At 38.9% G+C, this 12,167-nt stretch overlaps 1 protein-coding gene across 4 annotated transcripts in view; it reads left to right on the top strand.

The window, feature by feature from the left end:
- The window catches only part of CCDC158 (coiled-coil domain containing 158), a 62,580-nt gene that overhangs the window by 26,398 nt on the left and 24,015 nt on the right, over nucleotides 1-12,167 (top strand). For all 4 annotated transcript variants that reach the window (XM_036022509.1, XM_036022517.1, XM_028508076.2 and 1 more), the window contains 5 exons: nucleotides 1,587-1,706; nucleotides 3,622-3,819; nucleotides 4,856-5,338; nucleotides 9,556-9,745; nucleotides 11,542-11,694. In XM_036022509.1, the coding sequence (XP_035878402.1) occupies nucleotides 1,587-1,706; nucleotides 3,622-3,819; nucleotides 4,856-5,338; nucleotides 9,556-9,745; nucleotides 11,542-11,694 (1,144 nt within the window). The remainder of the gene's footprint in view (nucleotides 1-1,586; nucleotides 1,707-3,621; nucleotides 3,820-4,855; nucleotides 5,339-9,555; nucleotides 9,746-11,541; nucleotides 11,695-12,167) is intronic.

Here is a 12,167-nt window from a genome sequence, read left to right as displayed (position 1 = left end):
ACTGACAACTACCAAACAAATGTTCCCGCAGGGGCCTGGAGGGTCTTCTGCCACTTACACTTAGACGGAAGGGTGGGACTCGACTCTTTTCATTTTTCCTTTTTAAAAATTTGGTCTCATAGATTTTACCATCAAGTTTGATTTTATCAAGTGGTCATCTAGAATGTTTTTAAAAATGAAAACAGACATAAAATAGCAATTCTTAATTTAAGCCTTTAAGGCATTTATATAAATACTTGCTCAGTGATAGAAATGGATTGATTCCAGGCTAGCTAGGAGAGGAAAATGTTTTAGTAGTATGACTACCTTTTCAAATTGAAAGTGTTCTTATAAAATTTATAGCTCAAAATATGGTTTCTTTGATCATATTTTATTTCCAAAGATAGGTGGGAAATATAGAATTTCAGCTTTATTTAATACTGTTCTCATAAAAAAAAGTACTTGGAAGCAGAATTGAAAGGAATTCGAAAAATCGTCTTTTCAAATCATAGATGAAAAAATTCGAGACTCATAGAGGTTGTGTGACAGAACCTGGATCAGAACTTAAGATGTTTGCCTCTTAGCCCGACCAGATCGGCTTTCCGATCACCTTTTCTACCCAAAGGAAAAGTCAGTGGTTTTTCCCTAAGTGTCCTGATGTCTTCACTAAGTCCTGACTTAGTCTTTCCCAGTAATAATAGAACCGAAGAGATTATATAAAGTGATATAGTTCATTCATTTCCCTTAGGAAGCCGTCTGTGCCACAGAGGTTGGGCTGTGGGGCTCTTTTCTGGGTGTGCCCTGGAGGAGCACGTGGGTGGAAGTGCTGTGTAGGATTGTTAGAGCCTGCAGACACACTGCTGTCTGGAACCCGATGTTTTAGGTATAGCTACTTCTTGTGAGGTGCTTTTTTATATGTAGCAAACAAAGTCGGTTTTAAAATATTAAAATTTATATTCCAATCCCTGGAGGCTATGATACCACTCTGTAGGTAAATGTGAAACTATTTGATAGTCCTATATTAGTATTTTTAAAATATTAGGTGTATGTACAGATAAAAATATATATACAACTTCTTTGTATTCATACCTATTTATCAAAGACATAGTTGCATTATGTGTGTGTATAATATGATTAATAAGCATGTGTAGAATTAATAAATGAAGATCTCAAATAAACCTAGTCTCGGTAAAAGTAGTCATGAAGAAAAAGTTAGTCTTGTTCATGCATTCTGTAAGAAGATTTAAACATAGCTCATCATCCAAACCAATCCATAAGTTTTGTTCTTGACATAGAAGGTTTGGAAGCTTGTTGGGTAGAAGTAAGAAGGAATATGTAGTATTAGTGCAGACACGAAAGATGTCATATCACTGGAAAGTAGATGATGAAATAGTATAGGTATCACATTAAAGATCGGGTAACAATACATAACATGAAGTAGCAACATGTTCTCATAGTTTAATATCAAAGTTTAGAAAACTTTGTAAAACACATCACAATGAAGTTTTATTTTTGCCCCCCAAATAATATTTGTTTTCCAAAGACTGTGTTTATTTTATATTACCCACTGACATAGCCAGACTGTTTGATTGCTGCCTGCCTTTTAGATAGAAGAGCTGGAGAAGCAGTTAGTTCTCGCCAACTCGGAGCTCACTGAAGCACGGACAGAGCGTGACCAGTTCAGTCAGGAATCTGGAAATCTGGACGATCAACTGCAAAAGCTATTGGTAAGATTGTGCTTTAAAATACAAATGACATTAATTCTGGAAAGTTTTTTATCAAAACATTTCACAAAACTGGTTTCATTGGTAAAATTACAAATTTTACAAAATATTTGTTCCTATATACACAATAGAATGGCCTAGACATTATTCACATTTTGGATATAAAATATAATAGTGTATACTTTACCTATTTTTTCTCTTAATTAGAACTGTTACTGCTTAAAAGTTAGGTGACACTGATCTTCAAAAAGCCATAGTCTTTGAACTAGATACTATATTCCCATAAGTTGAAGTAATGTTGAGTGTTCATTTCAAAGCAAAATGACATTTAAAACACATACAAGTTATGTATTTAGAAAATTTAAGAAAACAAGAAAAAAACAGAATAAAAGAAAAAAGAAAAGAAAATTTGAATAGAAATTTAGGTTAAGTATTTTTAAGAAAGAAAATATAATTCTGATCATCGTGAACCAGGCTTCGCCCTCTGTTAGAGGTCCTGAAGGCTGAGACATTTAGAAGAGGAAATGCTCGGTGCCCCTTTGTGTAATCTCAGTGGTAGAATAAATTTCTCTCCCCCTAGCAAGCCCATTCTAGGGCATAGTGCTCTCTGCCAGTAGCATCATCCTTGTAGGCTGACAAGGGCTTGAGGAGCGTCATCGAAGGATAAACTGGCTTCCAAGTGTGCAAAGCTCCAGACTTGGGGATAATCTTTCACTTCTTCCCTTCCTGCTACATGTTTCCTGGTGTCCTCATATCTAATTTGAAAATCTTGGAGATTAAATGTCTAAATTTCCTGAAATCCATCCCCTCCTTTTCATTTTTACTACCACTATCCCCTTCATCCCAAAGCCTCTCATCACATCTGGAACATGCCAGTGAATGTCTCCTCACTGGGGTTCCTCACTCCGGTTTCTCCCCTCTTAGGTCCAGCCTAGAAATGCTACCATGGTCATCCACCTGAAACAGCTGTAGTTTGGTCGCTCTTTGACTCAAAAATTACTTTCCCTGCAAAGTCCGACTCCCTGCATGTCAAGACTGTTCATGATCCAGTCTCATCCCTACATATACCCAGTGCTCTAAGCAAGCCACACATGCCCCTTTCCAGTCCCTTCGTCCTAACCTCTGCATCTCCACACTGTTCCAAGGTCCAGCTTAAGTGCCTTCTTGAAATGTTTTGATTGCCTTAGTGATTTCTCTCTGCTAGTTCTTAGGACTGTCTTGAATGAAAAGCCATTTCATTTTTGTGTCTGTCTTATCTTTCTCTTTGGGTGATAAGTCCTTTAAGATCTTTGAGTCTTTGTTTCTTATACTCTGTTGAGTTTCTGCTAACAGTAGATACCCACTACAGGATGTATTTTTTAGTGACTGAAGAGGGCAGTAATTCGATGCACAGTCCATCTGCTACTCTAATCTCAGTTCCAGACACTATTGTGCATTTCTGAATCAGTAAACCAAACTACTACTGCTATTCCTTTGTCCTTTTGAGCATTTCTTTATCATAGGAGCACACCTGATGTGAAACATAACATCTTTGTTAGAAAATTCAAAACAAAAAATAGATGACTTTAAAAATCTACTGTATTTTTGTTTTCATTGTGTATTATTTTGGGTCAGGTCCACTGAGATTTACCGGTAATGCTAAAAATTACAAGCAAGCAAAATGTTAACTTATGGGGTAGAAATGGGAGGGAGGTGGGGAGGGATGGGTGGGTGGGCTGGGATGGGAGTAAAGGACAGAAAACTGTACTTGAACAATGATTAAAATAAAATTAGGAAAAAAATGTTAACTTACTTTTCTAGGAAGTGTTCTTAAGTCATTAAAAAGGAATTGAATCACATAAAAACTCCAAAGGCGATGTAAGAAGCATAGTTTTAATCATGTAATACTAATGGGGGGAACATACCTCACTCGTTGCAGGCTGACCTACACAAGAGAGAGAAGGAGCTGAGTCTGGAGAAGGAGCAGAATAAGCGTCTGTGGGACCGGGACACGGGCAACAGCATCACCATCGACCACTTGCGGCGGGAGCTGGACGACAGGAACATGGAGGTGCAGCGCCTGGAGGCCCTCCTCAAGGCCATGAAGAGCGAGTGTCAGGGCCAGATGGAGAGGCAGGTCAGGCAGCACACGGTCAGCTTCCCCAAGTGACCTCTTGCGGGTGGGGAAGGGGAATGTATTTTATGTCTTGTTGATAAAGCTGTTTTAAAAAAGTAAAATAAAGCCCTGGCTGGCGTAGCTCAGTGGATTGAGCGTGGGCTGTGAACCAAAGTGTCGCAGGTTCAATTCCCAGTCAGGGTACATGCCTGGGTTGCAGCCCATGACCCCCAGCAACCGCACATTGATGTTTCTCTCTCTCTCTCTATCTCCCTCCCTTCCCTCTCTAAAAATAAATAAATAAAAATCTTTAAAAAAAAGTAAAATAAAAACATCTATGGGCCCAAAATAGCTCTAAAGTAGAGCTGTGCGTTCTATGAGCAAGTTATACAAACCTGTTACTTCAATATTTTTGACCCCTTACTAAATTGCAGATGTTACGCTTTTTCTCTTTTTTGCACATTGTTGACTAATGAAACCCACCTAGTTGCCTTTGCATTTTCACCCAGAAATTGATATCCTAATAACTGCTTATTTCAGAAAAGTGTCCAACCACAGGGAGATCTTAAGAACGGCCGAGCTAAAGGTTTCTAAGCATTGTTTCTTTGGCTTTGTGTTTACTTCGCTTTCACTGAGTGAGGCTGATCCTACACAGGGTGGGCACCCTCGGTTTCAGGGCACCAGCGGGGAAATGCGCAGCTCGCTGTTCACAGCAGTGTCCCATCAGCACTGGAAGAACACGGTTCCATTGCCACTCACTGCCACAGAGACATAAAGAGCATCCCACAAAAGGGGAAGCTTCCCAAATACAAAAGCAAACCAGAGGGAGCAGTTTGGAGGAGCATTATTAATTAAATAAGGTCTCTTCACCTTGGTCTCATTAACACGTCATCCTAATGTCCGCAGGGAGTTCTGACAGGGAAATGATTTGAGTTGGTCAAAGTAGATGTTATCTAACGAATGCTTTCATATTTCTGAGCTAATTTGTTGTATCTCTTCAGGTTGCTTCTACCTATCTGCCCAAATCCATGAAATTCTTTTTTTCTGTAACAATCAGATGGCAGCAATTCAGGGAAAGAATGAAAGCCTAGAAAAAGTGTCCTCCTTGACGGCTCAGCTGGAATCCACCAAAGAGATGCTCCGCAAAGTGGTGGAAGAGTTGACGGCCAAGAAAATGACCCTGGAGAGCTCGGAGAGGACTGTTTCGGACTTGACAGCTTCCCTCCAGGAAAAAGAGAGAGCCATCGAGGCCACCAACGCAGAGATCACGAAGCTCCGCTCCCGGGTGGACTTGAAATTGCAGGAGCTGCAGCACCTGAAAAACGAAGGGGATCACCTGAGAAATGTGCAGACGGAATGTGATGCCCTTAAGCTGCAGATGACCGAAAAGGACAAGGTGATCGAGATTTTGCGACAGCAGATTGAGAACATGACGCAGCTGGTAGGCCAGCATGGACGGACGGCTGGTGCTATGCAAGTAGAAAAAGCTCAGCTCGAGAAGGAGATTAACGATAGGAGACTGGAACTGCAGGAATTTAAGGTCTGTAGAGGTTTTGTGTGTGTGTGTGTGTGGTTTAGCTTCTGAAAGATCTATTCCTCGTAAATCAGAGCAGCCTAATTTACTGACAAGGGGTTTTGTGAAGATGATCTGTGGACACCCTGAAATTATTTGAAAGTATTTGCGTCTATGTGTGTATGTACGTTTTTATGAGAAAAGATCCTTACTTTCATTAGGTTCCTGAAGGAGTGGACCCACAGTGGTTCACAACAACCCTTATAAAAGGTAAAAATCAGAAAATCCACAGCTGCTTCACAAAGCTTTCCTGATCCCACAGTTGGACGTTTTTTCTCCCTCTTCTGACAGACCTGAACTTGAACCACATCTCTCACCACCCAGTCCACCCAATAACTGAAAAACACTGGACTGTTGGCTGAATCTCAGTCCTTTAACTGTAAAACAAAACAGAAACAGAAAGAGAAACAAAAACTCATAACAATCTTATTGGGTTTTTCAAGGCTTAAATGAGAAATTTTATATCAAACACTTAGCTTAGTTCCTGGCCTATAGAAGACATTTAGAAAATATTAGCTCCCTTCCCCCATTCTATTATCCATCTAAATCTTACCTCACTTTATTGGTACCCATTATGACCTGGATCACATTCCGTTTTGCATTGTGTGTGTGTTTAAATAGCCGTGTCTGCTCTTCCCTGTAAGGCTGAAGACTTCTTCAAGCAGGGTATGCATCCTCTTCATCTTGGTACCCCTGCCCCATTTCTTCATGTCTTTCACCTAGCAGATGCTCAGTACATAGTTATCAAAATTTATTTTTAAAAAAAGAATTTATTTATTTGTTTATAGAGAGAGGGGAAGGGAGGGAGAAAGAGAAGAAGAGAAACATCAATGTGTGTTTGCCTCTCAAGGGTCCTCCACTGGTGACCCAGACCACAACCCAGGCTTGTGCCCTGACTGGGAATTGAACCAGTGTCTTTTTGGTTTGTAAGCTGGCAACTCAATCCACTGAGCCCCAACAGCCAGGGCTAGTTATCAAAATTTAAAACTATTGAATGAATTTTTTTAAAGGTTTGATTTCCTAAGCTCTATGTCACTTGTATCTCTGCCTTGGTAACTAAAAGGAGACAAATCACATACAATTGTTTTTTCTTTCAGTGTTATGATGTAATTGACATATAACACTGTATAAGTTTAAGGTCTACAACATAATGACTTGACTTATATACATTGCAATGATTATTACAATAAATTTAGTTAACATTTATGATCTAATATAGATATACAAAAAAAGAAACAATATTTTTCTTGTGCTGAGAATTTTTAGGACCTACTCTGTTAGCAACCTTCAAATACACCATACAGCAGTGTTAACTATAGTCATCAGGGTGTACATTATACCCCCAGTACTTCTTTATCCTATAACTGGAAGTGTACACTTTTGGACCACTTTTACACAGTTCTGCCCCCCATCCCTTGCCTCTGTGATAACCACAAAGCTCTCATAAACTTTAGATGCTTGTGTTTCCTCACTCTAAAAATAGGGCCAACTATAGATTATTACCTCTCTTATAGAGATATACAAGTTCATTGAATTAAAAGCTAAAATTCTCTAGTGTTAAATTTTTACTTAATTATAAGAATTTATTAATGGCCAAATTCACCATGAAAAAGACTTGTAAAGGCATTGTAATGGCTAGCCCTTACAAAGAATACTTTAGGCTTGTGAAACATATTAGAGGAGAAAGGTGATTGTTCCACTTTCTCATTAAAGAAAGGGATGGATTTCTGATATTGTTAATAGTACAAACAAATGGAAGAATCCTGTTGAGTCTTACATTCTAAACTTTATGATGTGGGTACATTATTATCTCATTATAAAGATGAGGAAACTGAGACATGGAGACTTTTTTAAATTTTATTTTTAATTGTTTATGCTGTTACAGTTGTTCTCACTTTCTCCCCCTCTCTCCCCTCCACCCAGCCCAACCCGCTCCCCTCCCTAGCCAGTCCCTATAATGTTGTCCCCCTCCATGGGTTGTGCATAAATGTTATTTGGTTAATCCGTTCCCCATCTTTTATCTGGGCCCCACCACCTCCTTTCCAGTAGCTGTTAGACTGCTTTATGTATCTAAACTTCTGTTACTATTTTGTTCATTAGTTTATTGTGTTCATTAGATTCCATTAATTGAGATCATGTGGTATTTTTCTTTCACTGGCTGGCTTAATTCATTTAGCATCATTTTCACCAGGTCTATCCATGCTGTTGCAAAATGTTAAGAGTTTCTTATTTTTTACTGCTGTATAATATTCCATTTTGTAAATGTGCTACAGCTTTTTTTATCCATTCATCTATTAATGGACATTTAGGCTGTTTCCAAATCTTTACTGTAAATAGTGCTGCTATAAACATAGGGGTGCATGTATTTTTTGTATTGGTGTTTTGGATTCTTGGGGTATATTCCTAGAAGTGGACTTGCTGGGTCAAAAGGACGTTCCATTTTTAATTTTTTAAAGATACTCCATGTTGTTTTCCTCAGTGGCTGCACCAGACTGAATTCCCACCAACAGCGCACTAGGGTTCACTTTTCTCCACGTTCTTGCCAGCATTTGTTATTTGTAGATTTATTGATGGTAGCCATTCTGACAAGTGTAAGGTGATATCTCTTTGAGGTTTTAATTTGTATTTCTCTGATAATTAATGATGTTGAACATTTTTTCATATGTTTACAGGCCCTCTGTATGTCCTCTTTGGAGAAGTACTTATTCAGGCCTTTGGCCCATTTCTTAAGTGGGTTATTTGTCTTCCTGGCATTGAGTTGCATTAGTTCTTTGTATATTTTAGAGAATAAATCCTTCAGATGCACCATTGGGAAAATGTTCTCCCATACAGTAGGCTCCCTATTCGTCTTGCTGATGGTTTTTTAAGCTGTGCAGAAGCTTTTCAATTTGATATAGTCCCATTTGTTTATTTTCTCTTTTGTTTCCAGTGCCCTAGGGGGTGTATCAGCAAACATATTTTCATGTTGAATATCTGAGAATTTACTACCTATGTTTTCTTCTAGGATTTTTATGGTTTCACAACTTACATTTAGGTCTCTTATCCATCTTGAATTTATTTATTTATTTTTGTACAGTATAAATTGGTGGTCTAGTCTCATTTTTTTGCACGTACCTGCCCAGTTTTCCCAACACCATTTATTGAAGAGACTCTTTGCTCCATTGTGTATGCTCTTGCCACCTTTGTCAAATATCAGTTGCTCATAGAGATGTATGAGCCATGGAGACTTTAAATAACCTGCCGATGAGCAACACTGCCTTGGGATTGGATCATAGGCAGGACATGCGTGAATGTTACAGGCACACCACAGAGATACCGGGGGTTTGGTTCTAGACCACCACAATGAAAAATTGCGATGAAGCAAGTTATAATCTTTTTGCTGATGGAGGGTCTTGTCTTCAATTTGTAAAAAACACAAAATCTATGAAGCACAATAAAGCAAAGTGCAGTAAAATGAGGTATGCCTGTTTATATTTAAGGCCAATAGGCCTTAATTTGAGGGGAACAATCTGATGACCAAAAACATAAGTTAAAAAAAATTTAAGTATAAGCACAGAAAAAAAATACACCTGTGCTTTTATGTCTATACCTACATCAGTATTTGGAGAAATACACACCAAACAGTAGAAATTCTTTTGGAAAAATAAAGTTTTTTTCAAATGTCATTTGTTTGGAAGCATCTAGTCTGCCTCTGTGCACTTGAAATATAATGTGAACAACGTGTATAATTTTAAAATTTCTAATAGACACATAAAAAGAAACAGGTGAAATTAATAACATGTTTGGTTTAATTCATGTCTAAAATATGCAATCAATACAACAAATTGAGATATTTTACATTATTTTAATGGGAAACTTTTGAAATCAGGCTTATTCTATACTTACAGCACATCTCCACTTAGATCAGCCCCACTTCAAGTGCACAGTAATCACATGTGGCTGATGGCACAACCATATGCTGAACTGACATTTACATGTAAGATTTTAAAAAAGATAAAATATCGCTTTTATTCTCCCACTTACTTTGCTGATACTTTATAATAAAATACAAATTTAATGTCCTGGGAGATAGTGAAGAAACCTTTATGTAGATATAGATAGGATATGAAGACAACATGTCATAACTGTATATGTACATATTTTTTATTTCTTACTCTACCAATGATATTTATCACTACATTTAGATTTTAAAAGATAAAAAAGATGCAAAGATACGAGAGCTCGAGGCCAGAGTGAGTGACCTGGAGCTGGAAAAGGTGAAGCTGGTGAACGCAGGCTCGGAGCGGCTCCGGGCTGTGAAGGACATCAAGCAAGAGAGGGATCAGTTGTTAAGTGAGGTGAAAACCAGTAGGAATGAGTTAAACAGCCTTACAGGTATGTCACTTCAGTTCAGATTCTGCTAAAAAAAATAGCTCCATGAGTGAAGTCCAGTGTAGATACTTGTGAAAGAATAGTTCCTCGTCCCACGTGACAAGTGCGGATTAATTGTGCTGCCCCAGGGGAGCTATTTCATCACCTGATGATGCTTCTCCTGGAGGAGCTTTCCTATCTTGCACTTATTTACTGTTCGTTTAGTCAGCCCTCGGGGCCCATGAAGTTCTTTCCTGAGTTTCCAAGGAAAGGGTAAGGGAGGTGGAGTACTTGAGTGAGTTCTTTGAGTCAGATACCTTGATCAGAGCTTTAATGATGAAGCAGCATGTGTCAACAGACTTATGCAAATTTCTTGGATAGAAAAATTCAAAGCCTTAAATTTAAAAATGAAACATTTACTGTTTACAGTTAGTATGGCACAGGCTTCATTTGCGTCACAGATGCAGACACGGTCACCAAGTCCCGAGCGCTTACTCAGCCAGGTGCTGCGCTAGGCCTCAGACACAGCAGTGAAGCTGCAGGCGGGTGGTAGCCAGACTGCACAGGGCAGGTGACAGCCCAGCGGGTGAGGCACAGTGGATGTGTGCCCGGTGCAGAAGGAGAGGGTGGAGAATCATCCTCCTACAGTAGGCATCCTCTGTACTCAGTTTGAAGGGGGAAAGGGATTTGGCAGGTGAAAAAGAGGTGGGAGGGCTATCCAGACAGAGAGAACACTATAGGCAAAACCAGGAAGGCATGAAATAATGTAATATGACCTCAGAAGTATTTGTTGGAGTAAAAGTGTCAAGGAATGAGGACTAAGAAATACGGCAGAATAGATAGGCAGAGCCAACAAAAGAGACTAAGTAAGAGATTTGTCATCAAATTTACATTTCGGAACACTGTCAGCAAGTAAAGAGAGAAAGGCAAGACTAAAGGGACAGAGACCAACCCGTTAAAGAGGATTTTGCAGGGTCTGGGTAAATATGCTGAGAACTTGACCTAAGGCAGTGGCAGTAAGAATGAGAGAAGGAAGAATTCAGAATGTTTTTGGAGGTTAAATCAACAGTACTTAGTAATTGGAGGGTTGTGTCTGGGTTTCAGTGTGTAAGTTTGAATAATTGGGAAACCAAGGAAGGATACCAACAACTGAGACAGGGAAACGGGAAGGAGGGGCAGTTTGAGGGCAAGAGGGTGAGATGCAGTCAGTATGAGGTAGCTGGTTTGGGAGGCACCAGGGCATCCACACGCAAATGTCTGGATAGACAGAGATCTCAGCAAAGAGGTGTTGGCTCTGTGTACTTCCTGTATATGTGAATCTATCTATTGTTGATTGATAGAGAGAGAGAGAGTGTGTGTGTGTGTGTGTGTGTGTGTGTGTGTGTGTATTCTTGTGTATGAGTGATGAATACGTACCAGGTATTTTGATAGTTATTGGAGATAAAAGTCCAATAAGACACATGACAGCCTCAGGTTATACTTACTGTGTCGTAGAAGTCTGTCTGTCTGCCTTCAGATGGTGGTTAAATCCATGGTAATGGATATGATAAGCCAAGGAAAAGGTTTAAGATGAAATAGATGTAAGTCAATTACACAGGCTGGAAAAAATCAATATTGGTGGGTCCACCCAACTAGAGTTTTTAAAGAGTCAGATCCCTGGTAATGTGTATGTACACACGTCTAATTTCTGTAACAAATGTCAGTGTAACTAAATGAAGTCTCTTCCAGATCTAAAATTCTATGATCATTACTTACTAATGAAATATATTTCATAACAATGGGATAGAAAAAGTAACTCTTATTAATTATCATGTGTACAGAAGACTATGAAGTCTTAAAAAGGAATTTCCGAAACAAAAGCGAAGAAATGGAAACTACTACAAATAAGCTGAAAATGCAATTAAAATCTGCACAGTCTGAACTAGAACAAACAAGAAATACATTAAAGTCGATGGAAGGATCTGATGGTCATGGTATGCTGTATTAGATTTTTTCTTTTGTTTTTAATTCCATTGATCTAGTGTTATTAAAGCACAAACCTGGATGCATTGCCTGCCATCTCCTCACAGTGCCATGTGATGTGAGAGAGATACAGCAGTAGGTTATCGGTGATGAGTGTTGTGTAGCAGTAGTTCTGCCTGGGTGTTTTGGGGGGATGGTGGGAATGGCCATGTGCTTAATTTAATCCCTCAAGTATCTAAATTTTCTTTCCCTGTAGTTATTTCAATAATTTCTAACAGACTTCCATGTCTATAAATGCCAGTTAATTATTTTTAAGGATATGTTGATATAAATACAAGTCACTGATAATTTTTATTCAACCCCTTATTTTTCATGTGTTCATCATCTACACGAACTATATATCTGTGGCTAATTGTCAGTTCCTGGGGAGTGGACCTGGGACCTAAACTGCTAGAATCAGGGGTCTCTTCCTGCCTCTTTTACC

The sequence above is a fragment of the Phyllostomus discolor genome, chromosome 1 (assembly GCF_004126475.2).
Source record: "Phyllostomus discolor isolate MPI-MPIP mPhyDis1 chromosome 1, mPhyDis1.pri.v3, whole genome shotgun sequence".
In the NCBI taxonomy this organism is placed as follows: Eukaryota; Metazoa; Chordata; class Mammalia; order Chiroptera; family Phyllostomidae; genus Phyllostomus; species Phyllostomus discolor.
Note: the sequence above shows the minus strand (reverse complement) of the source record. Positions and strands in the feature narration are given on the sequence as shown.